At 48.7% G+C, this 27,017-nt stretch overlaps 1 protein-coding gene across 1 annotated transcript in view; it reads right to left on the bottom strand.

Annotated features, from left to right (window-relative positions):
* LOC124594608 (trypsin-1-like) overlaps positions 1-27,017 on the bottom strand; it is an 84,371-nt gene that overhangs the window by 10,992 nt on the left and 46,362 nt on the right. The window contains exon 8 of the mRNA XM_047132981.1: positions 19,224-19,425. Within this exon, the coding sequence (XP_046988937.1) occupies positions 19,224-19,425 (202 nt within the window). The remainder of the gene's footprint in view (positions 1-19,223; positions 19,426-27,017) is intronic.

Raw genomic sequence — 27,017 nt, 5'->3', positions numbered from 1 at the left:
CAGTCCGAATTTCGAAATTATTTAAATGATAAGTAAATTTATACTTTTAAATTAACGGCTTACAATAACTTTAATGGAATTATCACGTTTTCTGGAAAGATGAAGTGCCTTCAATGTTATGACCATAACGATAGTACCACGATTTAAGACCGTTTCTTCTTGTGGTGAAAACATGCCTTGGTTTCTTCAAATTACTTTCAAAATACTTCTACGTCAATCTTGGCGTGTGAACGACGCATTTTGCTGTGGTTGACAACTGTTAGTTTGTTGTAGGCGCATGTGGAAGTGCTACAGTATGTTTATTGGATTTAAATCAGAAGAACGAGTCGGCGAATATCCTACCTTTCCAAGAGCTCCTCCGTGTGATCTGTTCGATGTGGTCGCACATTATCACCCAAGTCTGAGCAGAATTGCATCCCTGAAAAGATGTACATAGTGAACGGATGGTGTATGTACCGTGTGCAAGGATTTTAAGGTCACTACATCCATCTAACACAGTGTCTCCCCATACCATATCACCTGGAGCACTAAACCGATCATGTTCAACAATGTTCCTGGATTTATCACTTGTCCCCATCTCTCGCAATATGAGGATACGTCCAGAATCACTACTCAGACTGAATTTACTCTCTTTCAAACAAACTACTCTTTGTTGGTCTAGTACCTACGCTCTTGGCACCGTTACAAACGGTGCTGCTAATGTGTGGGTGTTAACGGAACACAACGTACTGATCATCGCGCAAATAGAACATCCCCATGCAGGTGCTGTGGAGCGTGAGATTGCGTACTTTGCAATCGTGCTAAATGATGTTTCACTTGTATTCACTGTGTCTGACATGGATCGCTTCCTGAGTGTAGCACAATGGCATAACCACAAACGAGACTGATCGGCATTCTCTACTCATATTTCTTGTGCGTACCGTGGTACGGAACATTTGAAGTGACTCAATCTTTAAATTTATTTTATATCCAGGTGGTGCGTTTCCGGACATGGATTCCTTATCAAAACTTTGTCTATAAGGGGCAGTCAAATGAAAACGACATGCACTGAAAAAAGTGAGAATACTGTTCATTAATTTAAAATTAAAATTTATTAAGGAACCATGATTACACCCATACGTGCATACCTTCGTCCGAAGCAAAGAGACGAGCAAGAGTATCTTCTTTCTGGGCCCTAAAAATATAGAAACCGCTTGGAGGGAGATAAGGACCATGTGGAGGAGGTGTAAAGGCTTTCCGGCGAAACTTCTGACGCGTAGCCGGAACAAAATTGTTAAGGACGTTGTGACTTTACAGCGCAGTTCAGTTTATACAAAGTGGCCACGTAGCGCTGCGCTGCTGTGCTCCAGAAAGTCTGTGAGCAGCGGGCCGTTGCAGTCAAAGGCAAAATATCGTCATGACTGCCCCGGATCTGGAGTGTTCGATGCTCCGATCACGCTCACGTTTTTCGCTGGCAAACCCTCACACGTCCTCCTGAAGGTCCCACTCCCTCCCCGTACGATATCCACATTTTTGAAGGCTTGAAGAAAGACAACTGTAGCCATCGATTGGCTTCGAACGAAGTGGTTTGGACCTGGGTACAATCACGATTCCGTAGACATCCATAAACATTTTTCCATAAAGGCGTCTTGTGTTACAACGGGATAAATATGTTAACAGTTTTGCCGGCCGCCGGTGGCCGAGCGGTTCTAGGCGCTTCAGTCTGGAACCACGCGACCGCTACGGCCGCAGGTTCGAATCCTGCCTCGGGCATGGATGTGTGTGATGGCCTTAGGTTAGTTAGGTTTAAGTAGTTCTCAGTTCTAGGGGACTGATGACCTGAGTTGTTAAGTCCCATAGTGCTCAGAGACATTTGAACCATTAACAGTTTTGGCGATTACTTTTGAAATAATAAATGGTTTACTTATTTTTTTCAATCTATCTAGTTGTCATTTGAATGCCCTTTATACCAAGCCCCCGCTACATCTATTAATGGTCTACTATAGGTGGCTTGAAACGTCCTGTACATGAAACTACACCTGTGTGCACCGGTATTTTGACAGATTGTGCATCGTGTTTTCTATTTGGAAATGGAGAATCCCCGTATTTGCCTAGAGCGTTGTGAACTGCGTCAATACCACATCGTGGCTGGCCAGGATATAACCCTTTTCAAATCATCTTATTGTCCGGTACAAACAGATAAAATATCGAAAAGGTAATTGTACCAATTTCCGCAGGCACCGGATAAATTCAGCTCGTACCAGGTGTAGAAGTATGAAACCGGAATTTAGTTGCAATAATTACACGTCTGTTGTTTGAAACTGACAAACAATATTTTATTCAACATAATATCCTTTGCTATTTATACATTTGTCCCATTTCTCCTGCAGCCTATGAGTACCACCCGAAAAACACAGTTCTTGTTTTGAAGCAAACCAGTCAACTAGCCATTTTTCTACATTTTCATACGGACAGAAGCGTTGTTCAGCGAGACCGTGTCCCGGTGATGCAAACAGATGATAATGGGACGTGGCCAAGTCTGCAGAATAAGCAGCATGCCCTAGTATTTCCCAAATGAGCACCTCGATCGTTTTCCTGACCCGTTTTGCTGTGTGCGATGGGGCGTTATCAAGGATGAATATGCCTTTGTGTTGTCTTTTCCATAGTCCCGACCCCGACGTTTTTCACGCAATGCTCGATTTATATCGATAATTTGCTATAGGTAGCGATCAGGGTTAACGGTTTCACTAGATTTTAGCAGCTCATAAAAGATGACACCCTTCTGATCCCTCCAAACACAGAGCATTGTCTTCTTTCGAAAGCAGTTTGCTCTTGCAGTGGATGTCGACGGTTTCCCTGGATTCATCCGTGATATACAACGCTTAGAACTCTCAAAATACATCTATTTTCCATAACCTGTCATTATCCGATGGAGAAATGACTTTCTTTTGTATCTTGCGAGCAGAATTTCACAAGTGGTCTTTCAATTTGTTTGCTGTCTTTCATTCAGCTCATTCGGAACCCAATTACCCTATTTCTCCACCTTTCCCATAGTTTTCAACCAAAGAGAAATGGCTTCCTACGTCACATTCAATTGTTCCAAAAGTTCCTGTTGGGTCTGAATATTGTCTTCATCCAATAAGGCCTGCAATTCGTTGTCTTGGAACTATTCGATGGTTTACCGCGGTCGTCGTTACTCACGTCAAAATCAAAACTTTTGAATTTTTTAAAACATTCTAAACACTGTGTTTTCTCAAGAGCATGTTGCCCGAAAGCTTCGACAAGCATTCGATTCGACTCTACAGCAGTTTTCGTCAAGTCATAACAGAAAATCAGGGCTGTCAGCAAATGGTAGTTCGTAGACACAAAGCTCGACATGTTTACGGCTTTGAAACAGGTAGCTGTGTATGGAACTTGGGTTACTGTGTGTTGACATTCGTCGTTAGGCGTTACAGGAAGCAGATGGCGCTGCAGACGCGGTCTCACGGACTCTACACTGATGGCTTGCAGCAACCATAGGGAAATTCCTGTTCATACTTCTACACCTGCTAAGAGGAGGCAGTAGTTCATTGACATGCTCGCTGGACGGACAATGTCGTTATCTCGATATGTTAATATCCTTTTGAGTGAACTTTTGCCTCCTAACGTGGCTGGTGACTACAGAAAATGTTAGTTCCCGTTTTGTAGTTTCCTGTGACTGCGTCAGACAGTTAACTATTTTAATAAGAAGTTCAGCATCCACAGACGTCTCCATCACGACCAATATGTCGATTTTTCCAGAAGGGTCACCCGGTCTGATTTAGCGGAGCGTCTCGCAAGCAGACTAGTACAGCCAAATCACAGTCGAAAAAATCAGTTTCCTGTGGATGCACTGCTGCAAAAGTCACAGCAAGTCTCAGTGTCTAGACATGCGGTGTTTGCTGGGTTTCTCGTACACGACGTTTCTGAATGACGTTTTAAAATTTTGTGAACAGGTTCTTACACCATAGCAACAAAAAATACCCAGTAAACATGGACTCTAAGATGTATATTCTAAGAGCTATGGCCGGCCTTCGTGGCCGAGCGGTTCTAGACGCTACAGTCTGGAACCGTGTGACCGCTACGCTCGCAGGTTCGAATCCTGCCTCGGGCATGGATGTCTGTGATGTCCTTAGGTTAGTTCGGTTTAAGTAGTTCTAAGTTCTAGGGGACTGATGACCTCAGAAGTTAAGTCTCATAGTTCTCTGAGCCATTAGAACTAAGAGCTATGAGAACTTGTGTTTCGTCGATACTGTGAAAGACTTCTCTTCTACTCCAAGCTCTTTGCTCTCAATACTGTGGGAGGAGGTAGTACAGACCAAAATAAGAAAAACGTGTCCCGGAAACATGGGCTCTGAAGAGCATACCTCAGGAGCTATGAGCAGCTGTTCATCTTCGTTGCTGCGAGACACTTCTCCTCTACTGAACAACTGCTCGAAGCTCTTCTTATGGTATGCACATTAGAGCCCATGTTTACGGGATATTATTTCTCGTTATGGTCCATAGCGCCTCTTTCCATTACATGGAAGGCAAGGAGATTGCAATAAAAGAGAGGTGTTTCACAATATCGATGATGAAAAACTGCTTATAACTGTATAGGTATGCATTTTAGAGACCATGTTTACTAGACATATTTTTTCCTTGTGTTGGTTTAAGAAACCTGTCTCCAAATTTTGAAACCCTATTTCTTTTTTCAACGTAGACATTTTATTGACGGCTTGGTAATACCGAATTTGCCAAGTAACCACAGTGGAAATGCATCCAATGGAATACGTGCCTAGTAATAAGACAAATCAAAACAGGAGTATTTTCTGCTGCACTACGATGAAGAGGTAGAGACTCACAAAATGCTAAGTACAAAAGCGATTCTTATTTGCTGAATGGAAAAGTCTGTCCTGTTTTCACTTTACATCGCCAGTAGTATTTCAGTAAAGGTGAAAAATAGCCAGTTCTAAATTCACAAGTGTGTAAAACTCAATATCTAGTATAACATAGCTTAGAAGTGTTAAGATCGAACAAGGCAGAAGGGATTCCATCTAAAAACTAAACTAAACTCCTCCCGAACAGGCCATGAAGGCCCAAAGGTGCCAACCGGCCGCCGTTTCATCCCCAGCCAACAGGTGTCACTGGAAGCGGCTATGGAGGGGCATGTGGTCAGCACACAGCTCTCCCAGCCGTATGCCGTATGTCAGTTTCGGAGACCGGAGCCGCCACTTCTCAATCAAGTAGCTCCTCAGTTGGCCTCACAAGGGCAGAGTGCACCCCGCTTGCCAACAGCGCTCTGCAGACCGGATGGTCACCCATCCGAGTGCTAGTCCAGCCCGACAGCGCTTAATTTCGGTGATCCGACGGGAACCGGTGTTACCACTGCGGCAAGGCCGTTCGCTAACATTCGATCAGAATTTCTAAATTCATTGTGCGAAATGGCAACAAAACGACTAATCACGTATGTATGTAGAATGTGTTTGTCTGAAAGAAATTGTACCGTTAAATAGCTACTTCACGGTACATTTGGTTTCCCCCGCGGCTTTGGTTATGCCAGTGTGGGTCAAGAGGTCAAAATTCTCCAAAGTTCACGTGTGTCAGCAAGTGTCTGAGGCAGTGTCACCACGACCTATGCTATGGTTACGTGACACAGCATGTTGCAGTCTGGTGATACGGAGTGAAGGCAGCAACACCCTGAAACCAGCCCCAGGTTTCGTGCGGATGGGGCGTAATAGACACATCACCATATCAGTGGCTTCCCAACGTTATTGAACTGCTGGACAATGAAAAAATTTTTGCATTTTATTAGCAGAGGACATTGGAACCTTTTATAACAAATGAAACTACCACTTGAGAATAGCCGAGGAGCATCCGGCCGATAGCTAGTGGATTTTAAACTATTTTACCCAGCTGGAAGCCCGAAAGATTTGTATGAGGAACACATCTCCTTAACTAAGTTTATTATTATGCCAGAGAGCATATCTGTACATTATGCAAGATTTAAGTGAATCGGTCTCTATTTCAGAGAGATTACTGCCGTCACGCATGTTCTCCCTCTGCGATAGGTTGTGGGAGGAGCTGAGCGAGCCTTCAAGAGCGGTAAAGCAGACCGTCTCGTGACACTTGGCTTCCGGCTCGCATGTGTAAGGTCGCAGGAATTGCGTCAGAAATCAGCTGCCTGTCAGCTCACCTTGTAAGAAGAGCTCCCGATATAACCTACGATGTAAGAGTTACGCCGCTGTCGGCGTCGTGTTTACGGGGCTTATGGTATACGCTTGTGATTGATGTGCATACTGATTTGAACTGTAGAATATTTTGATTATTTGTTCTGAATCATTAATTATATTAAAAAGTGTCCGCCCCCGGTAGCTGAGTGGTCAGAGTGACAGGATGTCCACCCTAAGGGCCCGAGTTCGATTCCCTGCTGGGTCAGAGATTTTATTACTACCTGACATTTACTTATAATAATTTAAGCTCTAAAGTTTGAACTAGCAGATTCTGATTCTTCAGTGAAAAGAACGGCGAAGACCACGAGACTTTCTCTGATTTTTGAGAGGTTAATTTGTTACTATGTGCTACTGAATGGCTATGACAAAGTTTCTTAACAATGTCAGCGAAGCCATCCAGCTACATTATTCAAGGACTGGTTTTTAAATACAGCGTCTGTACATAACACTTTCACGTATTTACACTTAATCGGTTGGTTTATCAATAAGAATTTAAAATGTTTGGTGAATAGTATTACACAATTAATTTAGATGATGTGAACTTCTTACTAGGATATTTGGTTAGACAGACTAATCATTACATATTTTTCAATGGTTTCGTGATGCGTTCAGCTGCCATTCTCTTTATTTCATTTAATTCCTACAAGTATCTGAAACAGAAAGATTATACATTGGACACGTACAAAGAGAATGGCAGCTGAAGCCATCAGTAAATTATTCAAAAAATCGTCGCAGCTTTATCGCATTCAAAATCATTATATATTGTTTAGCACTTCAGTATTAAAACATTAACTGCCATGACCTAATGTGGACAACATCGCGTTTAACTGAGTCCAAGACTATTGATAAATATTTGTCTCTCCACCTGGACATAGTCGACAGAAAACCTGAGAACCCTATGACGGCCCTTCAGACGTTCATTTCACAATTCACAGAAGTGATTATATTCAGCAGGAGTGAAATAACATGGTACATTTTCCACACTAATAACTTGATAGTTACAGTTCTTCAAAAAGGCGAGTTGCCAATTACAATAGTTGTCACACTTAATATACTGCACCGCATCGTATTGTAAAAAACTATACTGCAGAATCCACTTTTTCGACGAGTACAGTGACATTCTTCTAAGTATAAACCAGAACAAGCCCATTGTAACTGTGGTCCAAATTTTGGCTTCTCCGTTACACTTTTCACTTTGTGATGCGGTACCATACTCAGAAACATTTTATGTCAATTCACTTTGGCGGCTGAAGCCTATACACCATTTTAGCCACAGTTCCTTGTACTTTACTCTCTGTATAAGTACTATTTAGAAATTTGTGTACACCAACAAATATTTGAATAGCCTAGGCAGTACAAAGCCTAGCAAGTAATTCATTCACCTGTATAATCGGTAGGTAAGGACTAATTTTACCTAGATATTGCCATCTTAAAATTTCTGTTTCTAATGAATATCCAGGTACTGAGAATATTAATCTGATACATTTCTTCAGCTCATAACAAGGTACTAAAGCTTCTACTGAAAACATTGGCTTTCAGTTACAAATTACAAATAACAATTACATTTAAGCATACAACATAATATATAATACAAATAGCGATATTGATTTACGCAAATATTTCTTCTGCTCCTGATGAGCATACAATCATTTAATTTCGTTGGTTTTACGATAAACCAGATAACAACTTCCCTTTTGTGGAATCCCACTGTCTTCCCAAGACCCACGTATAAAAGTTGCCATTTACATTTTCCTACATGAAGGGGTGAAGCTTTTTGGTGAGTTTCAACAGAATGAGTTCTCCTACCCAATATTATAGCAGTTTGCAGATTTGTAGTAACAGATCTTTCTCAGTTGTGCCTGGTTGGAGAATGAGACTAAGACTTTTCTTAGCTTCTCTTCCCATGAACACTCTTCTCTGTGTGGTATTGAAAGATAATTTCTCCATTCATTCTTTACCTTCGTCATACGTACGAGTTCAGTTCGAATGAACTGTGTGTTGTACAGTAGAAAGTCTTTATCACCTGTTCAAAGACGTGTAAATATTCTACCCATTTTGCTTAGTTGCTGTTGGCATAGGCCCTAACGAATTTTTAAATTCTTGAGAGAACCGTTCAGTGGAATTTTCTTCAGAATAAAAACTATATATTATTTTTTGTTTAATGCCATGTTCATGTAAAATTATTTTCCACGATAGACAGGCGAAGTTTGAAGCGTCATCCGATAGTTCGCCGGCAGCTATTCTTACGGTTGGTATATAACTGTTTAATATTCTTTTAATGATTTAACCGTTACAGTAGACTTTGTAGCCGACAATTTAACATATCTTTTAAATTTGTCATATATGTAACTCCACCTCTAGATGGCAAAGTTCCTGCGACATCTATTAAGACAATCTGTAGTTGTTTTGTTGGTGTTATAGGATGTAACACTGATCAGCAGCATGTGTTTGCGGTTTTGCTTTTTGACATACACAGCTGTAAGAATGTATGTTCCCGTGGAAATACGACGTCGGTTTTGATCCACTGATGGCGTATGCCACCTGTAGATGTACTGGTAATAGTTTCAACATCGTCCGCCAACACACAGCGTAGTGGTAAAGCTACCAGAACGCCATCTATGTCTAGAATTTAATAAGGAATGGCCTTATGATGGCAGGCTGCTACTTTCCAAGAATTGCCACACAAATTGGACGAGCTGCCTCTGTTGTGGAACGACAATAGTATCAGTCGATATCTACAGAACAGGATGTCACTCACTGTCATTTTTAGAAGTGCAGTATCCGATTATGATTCACTTGGTCTAAATTCGTGAAGCGTTTGACAAGTGTTGTTTTTAAGCGGGTTAAGATCGATCACCGTTCAAATGTCACAGGAAATTCAAAGTGGCTCTTGAGTGTATTCAGCCATCAGCCTGTGGTCTGGCATTCATTAGCCTTAGAAATACCAACAAATTTTCCATAGTGGCCACTACCACAGTATGTTGTACTTCATACTCACCATAAAAAACGTAAAGAACATAAGTCGTTAATTGTTGTTAACTTGTACTAACAACATACGTTTTACAGGTAGTGAGGTGAAAGTAAGATCCTGGACATGAAAACATTGACTATCAGGTCAGCGCCCATTGCTTCACTCGTGTAGACTATATGCTCTGCACATATTTTTTTGTTTTTCTTTAATCAAATTAATATATTCTTCACAAAGTGCTACACCTTCTAAGCTTTTCACGCTAAATAAGGTAACAGGAGCATGGTGTTTGCCGAATATACTTCCGACCAAAAAGTGATTCTGGTAGCTGGAATCCAAAGCTTTCGTTAATCATCCCCTTTGCGTTCTTGCGGTGGTTTTTCGTTTAAAACTTCATCCCCTAACACATATGTATGTACATGTAATCGAGAAATGAAATACCAGTTTTCATAGATTAACGTTTAAAAATTGTTAATATAACGAAACGTTTTTTATGATTTTCACCACCTTTTTCAACCCCCTTAGTGATTGAATTCCCAAAAATTCTGAAACACACTTTTTTTATTTCTGGCTGAGAACCATGTACCAATTTTAATAGTTCTAGCATCAAAATTGCCTTAATAAGCCACATATTTGCAAAAAGCCTTTCATCCCCTAGTTCTTCTCCTTATGAGTGTAATTTAGAACAATTCCTTATCAAACGATGCCTACAGTATAACATACACTCCGTCTCCAAATTTCAAGTTCTTATCCTTAGCGGTTTGGGTTAGATGATGATGAGTCGGTGGTCCATGTGGCCCTATTCCATCCCCTTAGGGGCTGAATTGTCGTTTGTAACTTGCAAGTCAAGTGCCAACTGTCATAGATATAGCTTTAAAAATGCTTTCACAATGATAATTTTCATAAAACATTGCACCTCCTCCCTTCCCGAAACTTCACGGACTGAGTACGCAAAAAGAGTGAAATGTGTATTTTTTATAAGTAACATGCAGCCAAACACAAATTTTCGTAGATTTATCTTAAATAATGCTTGCATAATTAAATATTCCCACAAAAATTTACATCCCCTCTTTCATCCCCGTAGGTTCAAATGGTTCAAATGGCTCTGAGCACTATGGGACTTAACATCTGAGGTCATCAGCCCCTAGACTTAGAACTATTTAAACCTAACTAACCTAAGGACATCACGCACATCCATGCCCGAGGCATGATTCGAACCTGCGATCGTAGCAGCAGCACGGTTCCGGAGTGAAGCGCCTAGAGCAGCTCGCCTACGATGGGCGGCCATCCCCGTAGCAATTCACTTTCCAAAAACAGCGAAATACGGATGTTTTCTTTCTAACGAAAAAGTCAAATTCAAATTTTCATAGATTTAGCTTTAAAAATGAATTCATATTTAAATATTTCATGAAACAGCTCACTACAGGTTGAATTTTCAAAATCAGTGAAACATGTTCTTTTTTATTTCTAACTGAGAAGTCAAATGTCAATTTTCATAGTTCTAGCTTTAAAAATACTTTAGTAGTTCTTTAATAATGATTTATATTCAAAAAACGTTTACCCTCTATTTTACCTCCACAGGAGCTAAATTTCATAAAATGCTGAAACATGTGTTTCTATATTTCTAATTGAGAAACCAAATCTCGATTTTGTTGGGTCTAGATTCAAAACTGCCTTTACCGCGACATATTTTCCAAAAAACCTTTGATCTATCTCACGCCCTTAGGATCGAAATTTCGTAAAATTCCTACTTAAAAGACGCCTACAGTGTAAGATCAACACCCTCTGCAAATATCAAGTTTCTGTCCTTGGTTTGGGCTGGGCGATGAGTTTGTGAGTGAGTCAGTCAGTCAGTGGTGGCATCGTCTTTTATATTCGGAGATCACGTTGATTGTGGAAAGAGACATCACTCTTAAGATTCAAGTTTTGGTTAAAGTGCAGTAATAATTCGTACCTGTAGCAGGAAATTGGCTAAAACATCACCGATTATGGACTGCACTCAAGAAAATTGCTACTTTACAGGAATTACAATAATACTGAGTGTATATCTTGTAGGAAATAAACCGCAGCCAAGGGAACATATTGAGTTGACATAAGAGATTTGGATGTCAGGCAATAGAAAATGTGTTTTCCGTTGGATCGCCGATTCCATATAAGAAACAGAATTGAAATCAAAAAGGTGTGCAAACTGCACGGCCACTAACGAGGTAAATGAACGCTAGAAGAATGTATCTACCAACTCCATTTCGTTATCGTATGTTAAGAGAAGTTACAATCCGAGCAGACTGAACGCAACAAACGACGTTGAACGTTAATTTAACTTTTCTAGCCAACTCGGTTTGAACCGGCTTATGGGCGACTCGGTTTAGGAAACGGGCTAACTTGGGTTGGATTATTACCAACTCGATTTGAACGCGCTGCACCGCGGGCCGCGCTGAGTTACGATTTGTTTTGATCTAGAGTGGAGCTCACCGCCGCTTTCGCATCTACCAAACCCGAGTGTTTCTGAGTCAGATGTCTATACGTTCACTAACGAGCGCAAACTGGACGTTAACACAAGTCTATCTTCAAAGTTTCAAGCCGAGAGACCAGAAATTACGCTCTATGCTCGTGACTAATTTATATATAAACATCGACTGAGATACCACGAATCTCGGTTTGGTTAAGAGAGACGGCGTTGAATAACATCGTAGTTGCTTTTTCGTCCCAATTCGGTTTGGCGTAAACCTGAGTTCGCTCATTACTACATTGACAGGTATAACATTCCTGCCAAATCTGCGCAAGTCGGAGTTATTTTATTCCTTTATCTTTCCAATTACATGTTTCTCCTGTCCCAATTCAGTTTGGTGTTAATCCGAGTTTGCCCATTACTACAGTGCCAGCGGTAGTATCCCGACAAATTTTACACTCGTCCAAGATGATATGTCTGCGTAAGCAGAAGAAACTAACGATCAAAGTCCGAAACAATTTATTGAACTGTTCAATTAACCAAAATACATTCTCTAAGTATAACACCAACATAAAACAGTGATCCGTCTTCGAATCACAACTACATACAAGAATAAGATAGAAAACAACTGAAATAATTTCCTACTAGTCTCCGCCAGAGACTTCTCCGATATACCAAGCCTAATCCAGAGATCAGTGAGAAGATCCAAGCCGGGCTGCCGGGGCGGCAGCTATCTAAGTCTGCTGGCGGGCGATGAACTGCCGATGTGCGTTTTTTTCTCTTTATTGTTATTTTTCACCTCATACAAAGGTGGGCTGGCAGCGGACAAATCTAATCCGCTCTTCAGCCGTAGGCATTAGAATAAAAGAGACAAGGAAGACAGAAAAGTAACAGATTGGTGGTTAAAAACTGTAGATACAAAAATGAAAAACACTCGACGAAAAAACACGAAAAACTGTCGGCACTGCGCACAAACGCTGATGGCTTAGACGCTACAAGTGAACGACGGCACGCACACGAGAAACTGATGGCGATGATCTCTGGCGCGCGAATTTCCACTTAGCGTGTGCGAGTCTGGGGACCTGCCAAGAGGGGAAGAAGGTGGTGGGGGAGGGAGTGGGGAGAGAAAAGATGCCAATGACAGCGGATATAGTGGGAGGAATGAAGGTATGGGGGTAGGGGAAGCCCGGGGGAGGAGGGGGGAGAAAGGGAGGAGAGAGGGAAGGGGGAGAGAAAGGAGAGAGGGTGCCCATAGGATCAAACACAGGAAGAGGAAGGGAGTATCAAAGTTGGTAGGATGGGTAGGTGGAAGGGAAGGAGGGCATCATCAGGGAGGGGGTGCTGGTGGAAGCCACCTTGGGAGAGGGTATGGAGAGTGGAGAGATGGAGAGCAGGTGGGATGCGGGAATACAGGAGCGGCAGCAGACAGGGGCTGAGAGAGGATGGGAGAGACAAGCAGGTGAGGAGGCTCGAGATTACGGGAGGTGTAGAGGATCCATATTCGTTCAAGGAAAAGGAGGAGGTGGGGGAACGGAATATGGCCATACAGGATTCGCGTGGGGGAGGGGAGACGGATGTGATAGGCGACGCGAAGAGCATGGCGTTCAAGGATCTGAAGGGATTTGAAAAAGGTAGGAGGGGCGGAGTTACAGGCTGGGTGGGCGTAGCAGAGGATAGGGCGGATGAGAGATTTATAGGTATGGCGGATGGTGGAGGGGTCCAGACCCCATGTACGGCCAGAAACGAGCTTGAGGAGATGGAGTCAGGAGCGTGCCTTGGCTTGGATTGTCCAGAGGTGGGGGCTCCAGGAGAAGCGACAGTCAAGGGTGACGCCAAGGTACTTAAGGGTGGGGATGAGGGCGATAGGACAGCCATAGACGGTGACATAGAAGTCATGGAGGCGGAAGGAAGGGGTGGTTTTACCTACAATGATCGCCTGGGTTTTAGAGGGATTGACCTTAAGAAGCCACTGGTTGCACCAAGTGGTGAATCGGTCAAGATGTGACTGGAGAAGGTGTTGGAAGTACTGCAGGGTGGGGGTGAGGGCAAGGAAGGTGGTGTTATCAGCATACTGGAGAAGGTGGACGGGGGGTGAAGGCAGCATGTCCGCCATGGAGAGGATGCAACCTTGGGGTACACCGGCGGAGGGTGGTGGTGAATCGGTCAAGATGTGACTGGAGAAGGTGTTGGAAGCACTGCAGGGTGGGGGCGAGGGCAAGGAAGGTGGTGTTATCAGCATACTGGAGAAGGTGGACGGGGGGTGAAGGCAGCATGTCCGCCATGGAGAGGATGCAACCTTGGGGTACACCGGCGGAGGGGGGGAAGGTGTAGGAATCCGTGTTATGGATGGTGATGTACAAAGGATGTTGGGAAAGATAGGACCCGATCAGATGGACTTAGTTAATAGGAAGGGCGAAGGTTTGGAGCTTGAAGAGGAGAACAGAATGCCACACACGGTCATAGGCGCGTTTCAGGTCAAGGGAGAGAAAGATATCGAAGTGACGGGAATTAAGCTGTTCAAAGAGGAGATGAGTGGGGTGAAGTAGAAGGTTATCAGTAGAGATGGACGGCCGAAAGCCACACTGATTAACGGGAAGGAGGTGGTGCTGACCGAGATGCTGGTGGATGCATTGGGTAAGGATGGTTTCCAAGACCTTGCTGAAAACCGAGGTAAGGCTGATGGGATGGTAGGAGAAGACAGCGGAGGGCGGTTTGTCGGGTTTAAGGAACATCAGGATGGGGGAGGTTTTCCACAAGTTGGGGCAGTAGCCGGTGGACAGGATTACATTATAGAGCCGGGCCAGACTGGAGAGGAAGAGGCAGGAGCTTCACAAAGGTGGCGATAGGTGACACGATCGTGAGCAGGAGTGGTGTTACGTTTTGTGCGGAGTGTAGCGATGAAATCCTTAGTAGTGGTGGGGGCATTGAGTACAGTGTGTGCAATGTTGTCCAAGTACTGCAAACCAGGGGCGAGGGGTGGGACAGAGGTGTCAGTACAATCGCGGTCATCCAGAAGAGGGAGCATTCGAACTGGGGATCGTCAGGAATGGTAAACACATTGGAGAGGTTGGAGGCCAAGTGGTTGGCCTTACTAAGGTTGTCAGGGAAGGGTTGATCATCATGAAGGAGAGGGTAGTAGGGAGGGCGCTTAGTTCTGGTAAGGTGGTGGAAGGCTGACCAGTACTTGGACGAGTTGATAGGAAGTGTAGCATTAATGCGGATGTATGTCTGTCACCAGTCCCGGCGTTTCTTAGCCACGAGCAAGTTTCTGATGTGTCGTAGTTGCCGATGGCGTCGTAGTGTGTCCGGGTACGCGTGTGAAGAAAGGCACAGTAGAGATGGCGGGATTCACGGAGAAGGAGGATGGCCTGTGGGGCTAAAGTAGGACGGTGGAGGTGGATGGCTACGGAAGGGACGTGGGCCTCCAAGGCCTCAGACAAGGTCTGCTGGAGAAAGGAGGCAGCACGGGTAATATCACCAGGATGGTGGTAGGTGAAGGGGTGGCTATCGACCTAGGTAGAGAGGGTATCCTAGTAGGCATTCCAGTCAGCATGAGAATAATCATAGACGTATTTTGGGGGAGGGTCAGCATGAGGGTCGGTACGGGGGCGACGACCGTCTGAAATGGTGAGGAGGACAGGGAGATGGTCACTACGAATTGGGTCCAGGACATCCACCGCTATGCGGCCAAAGAGGTTAGGGGAGGATAGGATGACATCGGGAGTGGAGTTGGATTCAGAGCGGGTGTGCTGGGGAATGGGGACAAGGTCGCCTTGGAGGGAGGAGAGGAACCGATGCCACCGCCGTAACTGGGCGGCGGAACGACTAAGGATGTTAACGTCGCCAGCGATCACGTAGGAGGAGAAGGTATGGTCAATGTGGGAGACAAAGTCAAAAGGAATAGGGGCGGACATAGATGATGGCGCAGATGATGGTAAGGTCAGGGAAGAAGAGACTAAGGATCAGGTGTTCTGTGTGATCAGGAAGGAGAGGTTGGAGCTGAACAGGGATCTGGCGTTGGTGGCCAATGGCTACTCCACTACGTGCTATCGGGAGGGGATTATCAAAGCAGTGAAGGAGGTAGGGCGAAGTGTGTACAGTGTGTTGGGGTTGAAGAAAGGTTTCATGGAGGAGGAAGGCATTCACATGTTGGGTTGCGAAGTTGTGCAGGAAGAGGATCTTGTTGGCCAGAAGAGAACAGATGTTATTGAACAAGGTACGGTGCTGTCGCGCCATGAAACGAGGGTGTCGAGATGGGGGAAGGTGAAATGGGCCTGATTATGGGAGTAGGTGGCATACATGTTGAGGTAGAAGATGGATTGGGCGGTGAGGGATATCTGCTGGAGGGTGTGGGGGTGCTTGAAAGGGTGGATATTTTGGAGGATGATAGTGAGGAAACTGATGATGTCCTCAGTGGTGGGGGGGAGATGAAGGGAATTGCCAGGAGAGGTGGGGGCGTCCAGAGGGCGGACAGGGACAGTGAGTTCAGGAGGGATGGTGTGGGGCCCCACATTTCTGGGAGTAGGTGGGATGTGGGTGATTACAGGTATTGCAGGAGGGAGGGGACTGCAGGTTGGGGCACTGCCAGAGGAAATGCACCTGCTTACAGTGTGGGCATACAGGGGCCTTGTGGCACTCAGATGTAGTATGTGCATTGCGGTGTAGGCACCTCTGGCAGCAGAGGGATTGAGGAAGGGAACGGAAGGGGACTGCAGGTTGGGGCACTGCCAGAGGAAATGCACCTGTTTACAGTGTGGGCATACAGGGGCCTTGTGGCACTCAGATGTAGTATGTGCATTGCGGTGTAGGCACCTCTGGCAGCAGAGGGATTGAGGAGGGGAACGGGAGGGGTCGAAGAAGGCACTCCCCTTCAGGGGACAGTCAATGGAAGGGGCATGCTCTGAGAACACCAGCATAAGGGGGGGGGGGGGCAGCCAGGATAAAGATGCGGCGGACTGCCAGTATTTTCAATGAGGGGTGCGCCTTGAGCTCCGCCAACACCTCCTGCTCCGTGATCGTCGGAAGCCAAGTGATATCGTTGGTGAGGGTCGGCGGGTGACACGAGGTTGGGGTTGGCGGGAGGGGGACGGGGAACGAGCAGGGGTGAGGGAAGCATTGGGGCCAAACCAGGTAATGGGGATTCGGGAGAGGATGTCTGTGTGATGGGTAGGAATGACTGTCGGTATGCCTCTGTGTGCGCTCTAATCTCTCTGATTTCATCCTCATGGTCTCTTCGCGAGATATACGTAGGAGGGAGCAATATACTGCTTGACTCTTCAGTGAAGGTATGTTCACGAAACTTCAACAAAAGCCCGTACCGAGCTACTGAGCATCTCTCCTGCAGAGTCTTCCAATGAAGTTTATCTATCATCTCCGTAACACTTTCGCGATTACTGAATGATCCTGTAGCGAAGCGCGCTGCTCTCTGTTGGATCTTCTCTGTCTCTTCTGTCAACCCTATCTGGTACAGATCCCACACTGCTGAGCAGTATTCAAACAGCGGGCGAACAAGCGTACTGTAACCTACTTCTTTTGTTTTCGAATTGCATTTCCTTAGGATTCTTCCAATGAATCTCATTCTGGCATCTGCTTTACCGACGATCTGCTTTATATGATCATTCCATTTTAAATCACTCCTAATGCATACTCCCAGATGATTTATGGAATTAACCGCTTCCAGTTGCTGACCTGCTATATTGTAGTTAAATGATAAGGGATGTTTCCTTCTATGTATTCGGAGCACATTACACTTGTCTACATTGTGATTCAATTGCCATTCCCTGCACCATGCATCAATTCGCTGCAGATCCTCCTGCATATCAGTACAATTTTCCATTGTTACAACCTCTCGATATACCACAGCATCATCCGCAAAAATCCTCGGTGAACTTCCGATGTCATCCACAAGGTCATTTATGTATATTGTGAATAGCTACAGTCCTACGACACTCCTCTGCGGCACACCTGAAATCACTCGTACTTCGGAAGACTTCTCTCCATTGAGAATGTCTCGTGGAAGAATAGCGCGAGCTGGGTTCCACACGACCGTCTTTTTCGAAACCCATGCTGATTCCTACAGAGTAGATTTCTAGGCTCCAGAAAAGTCATTATACTCGAACATAATACGTGTTCTAAAATTCTACAACTGATCGACGATAGAGATATAGGTCTATAGTTCTGCACATCTGTTCTATGTCCATTCTTGAAGACGGGGATGACCTGTGCCCTTTTCCAATCCTTTTGAACGCTACGCTCTTCTAGAGACGTACGATACATCGCTGCAAGAAGGGGGGCATATTCCTTCGCATACTCTGTGTAAAATCGAAGTGGTATCCCATCAGGTCCAGCGACCTTTCCTCTTTCGAGCGATTTTCATACTTTCTGAATCCCTCTGTCGTCTGTTTCGATATCTACCATTTTGTCCCCTTCGGGGAGTGAAGAGGGAGATGGGGACTTTGGGAAAGTGTTGGCGGGAGAGGAGGGACAGGTTCCGGGACTCGAGGAGGGAAGTATCAGGACGAGAGAGTGTAGTAGGTGGGGGAGGAGGAGGAGGGGGGAGGAGGAGGAGGGGGGGAAGAGGAGGAGGAGGAGGAGGATGGGGAGGAGGAAGCAGGGCCAGGTGGGGAGACATCCATGGCATCCTGGGGGGAGGACAGGGCGTGGCCTTTTTGGAAGCAGAGGAGGCAGGGGTACCACTAGGGCATTTGACGGAAGGGTGAGAGGAGGCGTGGGGGACAGGAGCAACTGGGAGGTGGCGGCAAGTGGCAGGTTTTGGTGTGGATGCTGAAGCTGCTGCTGGAGATGGGGAAGGTGAAGGTGACGGCGATGATGGTGATGGTGAAGGCGAGGGCCAGAGCAGGGCATGGGTGGTGGCCCAGTGGGCTGCAGTAACAGGGTGAAGGAGGGGAGGGAATGGATCAGAGGTGGAGGTGCAGGAGATAGAAGCTGGGGATGGAGCAACAAAGAGCAAAGGCGAAGGGAGAGTGAGTAGTGGAGGGAAGGAATCAGTGGGGAGGTGATTGGGCACACCACATAATTGTGGTAGTGGCAGTGGAGGGAGACGCATAAACTGTTGTGATGCTGGTGGTAGTGGTAGTGGTGGTGGGGGATGACATGACGTTAAGTAGGAAAAGAAACAGGAGAGGACGAAAAGTACAGAAGAAAACAAGAGATGGACGAAGACAGACGAAGGCCGGTGGAACGCCGACTGGGGCCAAAGCCCCACTCCGCTGACGTTGGCGGTAGGCAACCGCAGGCAGGAAGGCTGGCTGCCTGGCTGGCAGGAACGCTGCAGCTGCAGCTGCTGTCATGGGCTGGACCGACACTGCAGCTGCTGCTGCTGCTGGCTGGGTGGCTGGCTGGCAGGAACGCTGGCAGGAACGCTGCAGCTGCTGCAGCTGCCACAGGCTGGACCAACACTGCATCTGCTGCTGCTGCTGGGTGGCAGGCCAACAGGCACGCTGGCATGAACGCTGCAGCTGCTGCTGCCGCCGTGGGCTGCACCGACACTGCCTCTGCTGCTGCTGCTGGCTGGCTGGCTGGCTGGCTGGCAGAAACGCTGGCAGTAATGCTGCAGCTGCTGCTGCTGCTAGCTGACAGGCTGGCTGCCAGGAACGCTGGCACGAACGCTGTAGCTGCTGCTGCTGCCACGGGTTAGACCTACACTGCCGCTGCTGCTGCTGCTGGCTGGCTGGCTGGCTGGCTGGCTGGCTGGCTGGCTGGCAGAAACGCTGACAGGACCGCTGGAGCTGCTGCTGCTGCCATGGGCTGGACCGACACTGCCCCTGCTGCTGCTGCTGCTGGCTGGATGGCAGAAACGCTGGCAGCAACGCTGCAGCTGCTGCTGCTGCTGCGGGCGCGACCAACACTGCCGCTCCTGCTGCGTCTGGCTGGCTGGCAGGAACGCTGCAGCTGCTGTGGGCTGGACTGACACCGCTGCTGCTGCTGGTTGGCTGGCTGGCTGGCAGAAACGATGGCAGGAACGTTGCGGCTGCTGCTGCTGGATCAGGCTGGACCAACACTGCCGCAGTTGCTGCTTCTGGTTGGCTGGCTGGCTGGCAGGAACGCTGGCAGGAACGCTGCAGCTGCTGCTGCTCCTGCGGGCTGCACCGACACTGACACTGCTGCTGCTGGCTGGCTGGCTGGCTGGCAGGAATGCTGCAGCTGCTCCTGCTGCCACAGGCTGAACTGACACTGCCGCCGCTGCTGCTGCTGGCTGGCTGGCTGGCTGGCTGGCTGGAACGCTGGCAGAAACGCTGCAGCTGCTGCTGCTCCTGCAGCCACTGGAACGACACTGCCGTTGCTGCTGCTGGATGGCTGGATGGCTGGCTGGCAGAAATGCAGGCAGGAACATTGCAGCTTCTGCTGCTGCTGCAGGCTGGACCGACACTGTTGCTGCTGCAGAAATGCTGGCTAGCTGGCTGGCAGAAATGCTGCAGCTGCTGCTGCAGCCGCAGGCTAGACCGACACTGCCGCTGCTGCTGCTGCTGGCTGTCAGGCTGGCTGGCTGGCTGGCAGGAACGCTGGCAGGATCGCTGCTGCTGCTGCTGCTGCTGCTGCTGCTGCTGCTGAGGTCTGGACTGACACTGACGCTGCTGCTGCTGCTGGCTGGCTGGCTGGCTGGCACGAAAGCTGCAGCTGCTGCTTCTGCCGCAGGCTGGACCGACACTGCCACTGCTACTGCTGGCTGGTTGGCTGGCTGGCTGGCTGGCTGGCTGGAAGGAACGCTGGCAGGAAGGCTGCAGCTGCTGCTGCTGCTGCGGGCTGGACCGACACTGCTGCTTCAGCTGCTGCTGGATGGCTGGCTGGCTGGTAGTAACGCTGGCAGGAACGCAGCAGCTGCTGCTGCAGCCACGTTTGGACTGACACTGACACGGCTGCTGCTGCTGGCTGGCTGGGTCGCAGGAACGCTGCAGCAGCTGCTGCTGCCGCTGCAGGCTGCACCGACTCTGCCACTGCTGCTGCTGCTGGCTGGCTAGCTGGATGGCTGGCTGGCAGGAACGCTGGCAGGAACGCTGCAGCTGCTGCTGCTACTGCGGGTTGGCGCGACACTGACACTGCTGCTGCTGCTGCTGCTGGCTGGCTAGCTGGCTGAAAACCTGGCAGGAACGCTGCAGCTGCTGCTGCTGCCGCAGGCTGGATCGGCACTGCCGCTGCTGATGCTGCTGGCTGGCTGGCTGGCAGGAACGCTGCAGCTTCTGCTGCTGCCGCAGGCTGGACCGACACTGCTGCTGCTGCTGCTGCTGGCTGGCTTGCTGGCTGGCTGGCTGGCCTGCTGGCTAGCTGGCTGGCAGGAACAACCTGGCATGAACGCTGCAGCTGCTGCTGATGCCGCATCTGGACCGACACTGATGCTGCTGCTGCTGCTGTCTGTCTGCCTGGCAGGAACGCTGCAGCAGCTGCTGCTGCCGCTGGCTGGACTGACACTGCCGCTGCTGCTGCTGCTGGCTGGCTAGCAGGTTGGCTGGCTGGAAGGAACGCTGACAGGAACGCTGCAGTTGCTGGTGCTGCTGCGGGCTGACCTGACACTGACATTGCTGCTGCTGCTGGATGGCTGGCTGGCTGGCTGGCTGGCTGAAAACCAGGCAGGAACGCTGCAGCTGCTGCTGCTGCCGTGTTTGGACCGAAACTGACGCGGCTGCTACTGCTGGCTGGCTGGGTGGCAGGAACGCTGCAGCAGCAGCTGCTGCTGCAGGCTGGACCGACTCTGCCGCTGCTGCTGCGGCTGGCTGGCTAGCTGGCTGGCTGGCTGGCAGACACGCTGGCAGGAACGCCGCAGCAGCTGTTGCTGCAGCTGCAGGCTGGACCGACACTGCCTCTGCTGCTGCTGCTGCTGGCTGGCTGGCTGGCTGGCTGGCTGGCAGGAACGCTGGCAGGAACGCTGCAGCTGCTGCTGGTGCCGCGGGCTGGACCGACACTGACGCCGCTGCTGCTGCTGGCTGGCTGGCTGGCTGGCAGAAACGCTGGCAGGATCACTGCAGCAGCTGTTGCTGCAGCTGCAGGCTGGACCGACACTGCCTCTGCTGATGCTGCTGCAGGCTGGCTTGCTGGCTGGCTGGCTGGCAGGAACGCTACAGCTGCTGCTGCTATAGGCTGGCCCGACGGTTATGCTGCTGCTGCTGCTGGCTGGCTGGCTGGCTGGCTGGCTGGCTGGCTGGCAGGAACGCTGGCATGAATGCTGCAGCTGCTGCTGATGCCGCGTCTGGACCGACACTGATGCTGCTGCTGCTGCTGGCTGGCTGGCTAGGAGGAACACTGCAGCTGTTGCTGCTGCCGCAGGCTGCACCGACACTGCCGCTGCTGCTGCTGCTGCTGCTGGCTGGCTAGCAGGCAGGCTGGCTGGCAGGAACGCTGACAGGAATGCTGCAGCTGCTGCTGCTGCCGCAGGCTGGACCGACACTGGCATAGCTGCTGCTTCTGGCTTGCTGGCTAGCTGTCTGGCTGGCAGGAACGCTGGCAGGATCGCTGCAGCTGCTGCTGCTACCGCGGGCAGGGCCGACACTGATGCTGCTGCTGCTGCTGGCTGGCTGGCTGCCAGGAACGCTGCAGCTGCTGCTGTTGTCACAGGCTGGACCGACACTGCCGCTGCTGACGCTGCTGGCTGTCTGTCTGTCTGGCTGGCTATCAGGAACGTTGGCAGGAACGCTGAAGCTGCTGCTGCTGCCGCGGGATGGACCGACACTGACGGTGCTGCTGCTGCTGGCTGGCAGGAACTCTGCAGCTGCTGCTGCTGCCGCAGGCTGAACCGACACTGCCGCCGCTGCTGCTGCTAGCTGGCTGGCTGCCTGGCAGGAACGCTGGCAGCAACGCTGCAGCTGCAGCTGCTGCTGCGGGCTGGACTGACACTGATGCTGCTGCAGCTTCTGGCTGGCTGGCTGGATGGAATGCTGCTGCTGTTGCTGCTGCCGCGGGGTGGACCGACACTGCCGCTGCTGCTGCTGCTGGATGGCTAACTGGCTGGCTGCCTGGCAGGAACGCTGGCAGGAAACCTGCAGCAGCTGCTGCTGCTGCCTGGCTGTCTGGCTGTCTGGCTGGCAGAAACCCTGGCAGCAATGCTGCAGCTGCTGCTGCTGCCACGGGTGGGACCTACACTGCCGCTGCTGCTGCTCCTGGCTGGCTAGCTGGATGGCTGGCTGGCTGGCAGGAATGCTGGCAGGAACGCTGCAGCTGCTGTTGCAGCCACGGGATGGACCGACACTGACACTGCAGCTGCTGCTGGCTGACTGCCTGGTTTGCTGGCTGGCTGGCAGGAAGTCTGGCAGGAGCGCTGCAGCTGCTGGTGCTGCTGCAGGCTGGACCGACACTGCCGCCGCTGCTGCTGCTGTTTGGCTGGCTGACTGGCAGGAATGATGTAGCTGCTGCTGCCGCAGGCTGGACCGACACTGCTGCTGCTGCTGCTGCTGCTGCTGGCTGGCTGGCTGGCTGGCTGGCTGGTTGGCAGGAACGCTGGCAGGAACGCTGCAGCCGCTGCTGCTGCTGCGGGCTGGACCGACACTCACGATGCTCCTGCTGCTGGCTGGCTGTGTGGCAGGATCACTGCAGCAGCTGCTGCTGCTGCCGCAGGCTGGACCGACACTGATGCTGCTGCTGCTGCTGGCTGGCTGGCTGGCAGGAACGCTGCAGCTGTTGCTGCTGCTGCAGGCTGAATCGACACCGCCGCCGCTGCTGCTGGCTGGCTTGCTGGCTGGCTCGCTGGCTGGAATGCTGGCAGGAACGCTGCAGCTGCTACTGGTGCCGCGGGCTGGACTGACACTCACGCCGCTGCTGCTGCTGGCTGGCTGGCTGGCTGGCAGAAACGCTGGCAGGATCACTGCAGCAGCTGTTGCTGCAGCTGCAAGCTGGACCGACACTGCCTCTGCTGCTGCTGCTGCTGCTGGCTGGCTTGCTGGCTGGCTGGCTGGCAGGAACACTGGCAGGAACGCTGCAGCTGCTGCTGCTACAGGCTGGCCTGACGGTTATGCTGCTGCTGCTGGCTGGCTGGCTGGCTGGCTGGCTGGCTGGCTGGCAGGAACGCTGGCATGAATGCTGCAGCTGCTGCTGATGCCGCATCTGGACCGACACTGATGCTGCTGCTGCTGCTGGCTGGCTGGCTGGCAGGAACGCTGCAGCTGTTGCTGCTGCTGCAGGCTGGATCGACACTGCCGCCGCCGCTGCTGCTGCTGCTGCTGGCTGGCTTGCTGGCTGGCTGGCTGGCAGGAACGCTGGCAGGAACGCTGCAGCTGCTGCTGGTGCCGCGGGCTGGACTGACACTGACGCCGCTGCTGCTGCTGGCTGGCTGGCTGGCTGGCAGAAACGCTGGCAGGATCAGTGCAGCAGCTGTTGCTGCAGCTGCAGGCTGGACCGACACTGCCTCTGCTGCTGCTGCTGCTGGCTGGCTTGCTGGCTGGCTGGCTGGCTGGCTGGCAGGAACACTGGCAGGAACGCTGCAGCTGCTGCTGCTACAGGCTGGCCCGACGGTTATGCTGCTGCTGCTGGCTGGCTGGCTGGCTGGCTGGCTGGCTGGCTGGCAGGAACGCTGGCATGAATGATGCAGCTGCTGCTGATGCCGCTTCTGGACCAACACTGATGCTGCTGCTGCTGCTGGCTGGCTGGCTGGCTGGCAGAAACGCTGGCAGGATCACTGCAGCAGCTTTTGCTGCAGCTGCAGGCTGGACCGACACTGCGTAGAGCACTAGACACAGATTCAATTATTGGTGCATCTCAAGCTATAATTAATTCAAGTTCAATTGTTGTATTTTCACGATTACTTGCCCCTTCGCTACAATATATCAGCATGTACATACAACAATACCGGTGCACACAACCATAATAAGCGATGTACTCTAGAGGAAAAAAAATTGCACACCATCAAGAATTTGTGCAAGATAAATGAAAGTTGGTAGGCACGTTTCTACATCTAAAAGATGATGTTTATTCACTTTTCGCTCCAGTCGCATAGGAGTGGCGCTAGTAGTGCTAGCTAGAAGCGTTTATGCAAATCAGGTTTGCTTTAAATACAAGCTTTAGCGGTCATGAGCGTTAGTTGAAACAGGACGTGGTGAGTTGATGTTAGTCAAGAATGCCTTTCAGGTGACAAATACGCCATTATCACCACCTCCCTGAGTTTGAACGAGGTCTTGGAAGTGGAAGTTCCTTCTGCGACAGTGCAGGAGGACCTGGCATGTATATAGCCACTGTACGCGTTTGCAGGCAGCGGTGGTCACTCTCAGCTCCAGGGTCATCCACAAACAGCATTAATTGTCTCTGTACTGGCCGACCACTTTCAACAGGCATAGAACTCCGTCCCACGAACTTATATCTGGCGGTTACATCGGTTATTAATGTGCCAACGTTTCACATTTTCAGTAGCTTCTCTCACTCCTCAGGAAGACGATTTTGACGTAGCAAATATGTTTGTGATTAACATAGGTTTCGATAATTCATTGACAAGAGGTCTGGGAGCTCTTCAGAAAAACTCGTCTGTAAAAATACTGTTTCCCAGAATATGACACCTATTCCTGTCGGGAAATTCCGTGAACGGAGGCACTAACGACTCCACTGAAGAGCTAAATACTTCATGTAAGCACCGCGTCACATAATATCTCTGTTGATTCGTATGTTATCAGGTACAGTTTTTGAGGAGCTTTATATCAGTAAGCACCCGGATGACACCATCTTTCTTATTTTAATCTGTCAAGTTCTTCATGGATCAGCCAGGCTTCTGTAGATGTTGCATAAACTTAATATTGAATGATTTCAGTGAACCGTGATGTTTGGCACTGCTCGATCAGATATAATTTTCGTACTTTGTCACACTTTCGAAACCGACTACGGTGGAAAATGCACACCGTCGCATATTTGTTGAATTTATGCAGCATCGTATTTTGCTCTTCTCGCGTTCGTCGGCCGTCGTAATTAAATTTATTGTTTACTACCCAGACTGATTGGTAATGGTGATTATCGCCAAATTACGTGGTGGGCCTTAATCAAAACGATATTTCATTCCATTCTGATTTACAATTAAATACTTTTATGAAGCTGTCTCTTTTTTTAACAATATTAATCCTCAGTGGAAATTCTTTGTTACCTTAATGACTCTAAGATTCGCTGAATCTTAAAACAAGAGCATATAAGTTGAACAATGGAATAAACTTTTCATATTAATTTGCTCGGCTAGTCAGTTCACTTTAAAGCAAAGTTATTAATTACAATTGTGACCCACACACGTGTGAGAGTGTTTCTTCCTACCTCCGTTAACCATTGCATTGTTGTCGGAGTATATGCTCTGCCTCTCGGCTGCTGTACTGAAAATGAGAATTTTAAAGCTACATATTTTCTGCAACGTCGGGCGGCTGTGGAGAAAAAGGTATATTACGTTAATAGCGGGCGAGTTTTTCGCTTTCGCTAATTTTTATAAGTTAATATCGTCACGTAATGGCGTCGAGGGCTGCATCGGCCGCTGCGATTGTTGCACTGTAAATTACTCGAATGCAGGTTAATTCAAGGAAGGTGGACATGAAAACGGGATCACCTCTTACAAATTAAAAGTGAACAATAATATTAAATTAATTAGTAAAAATATGCTTACATTTGTCAGCATTCGCAAGATGTCCGTCTACACGCAACCAAGACAAGAGAAGAACGACTAAAAAATTAAGAAAAAAGCGCATCTTGTCGTCTCTTTAGATCATTTTGTTTCGAGTGCATCTTTATATTTCTTTGCCTTCGAAACTTACACAGAGAAATTATTGTAATACGGACACATGAGAAAGATACATGTTCCCCTGAATGGTTAGGTTTCACTTATTATTCAATTTTTAAATGTCTCTTCTTTATAAATTCTGTTTTTAAGTCTTTTCATAGTATTTTATTGGGCACGGTATATTTCCCCCCGAAATGTTTGTCATAAAAAATATTCGTGTTAATTCCTTTTTTGACATAAATGTTTCCTATTTCATGTCCACAGTGTTCACACACACGCAGTTTTTTCTTTCACAGTTTACATATGTCACATCGTATGTTTTAATCATTGTACTTAGTGATGTTTGTTGCACACAAAGTAACACAGATGAAGTTATTTACGTAACAGTATAATATAACAACTGGTTAAGAATATAGTCACGTGCAAAAGAAACGGCTATAGAATACAATTAGTTTGCAAATTATGTTATGACATTTTACATTTGTACAGTCCTTTTGGCTGCTTTTTTGTGGTTGTAGCTTGTGTGGTGTTCGAAGACTTACGACTTAGTCTGTAATTCTGGCAGTCCCAGGTGTGTTAACTGTTCGCTCCCCATTTGGCGCGGCCGTAGGGAAACCCTGGGGGAAAACCTCGGCGGAGCGACAGACTAACCGCTTTGGTTACTTTCACTTAATTCTTTTTGGGATGCCATTGGAGTACAAATGTGCATAC

This window comes from Schistocerca americana, chromosome 2 (assembly GCF_021461395.2).
Source record: "Schistocerca americana isolate TAMUIC-IGC-003095 chromosome 2, iqSchAmer2.1, whole genome shotgun sequence".
In the NCBI taxonomy this organism is placed as follows: Eukaryota; Metazoa; Arthropoda; class Insecta; order Orthoptera; family Acrididae; genus Schistocerca; species Schistocerca americana.
Note: the sequence above shows the minus strand (reverse complement) of the source record. Positions and strands in the feature narration are given on the sequence as shown.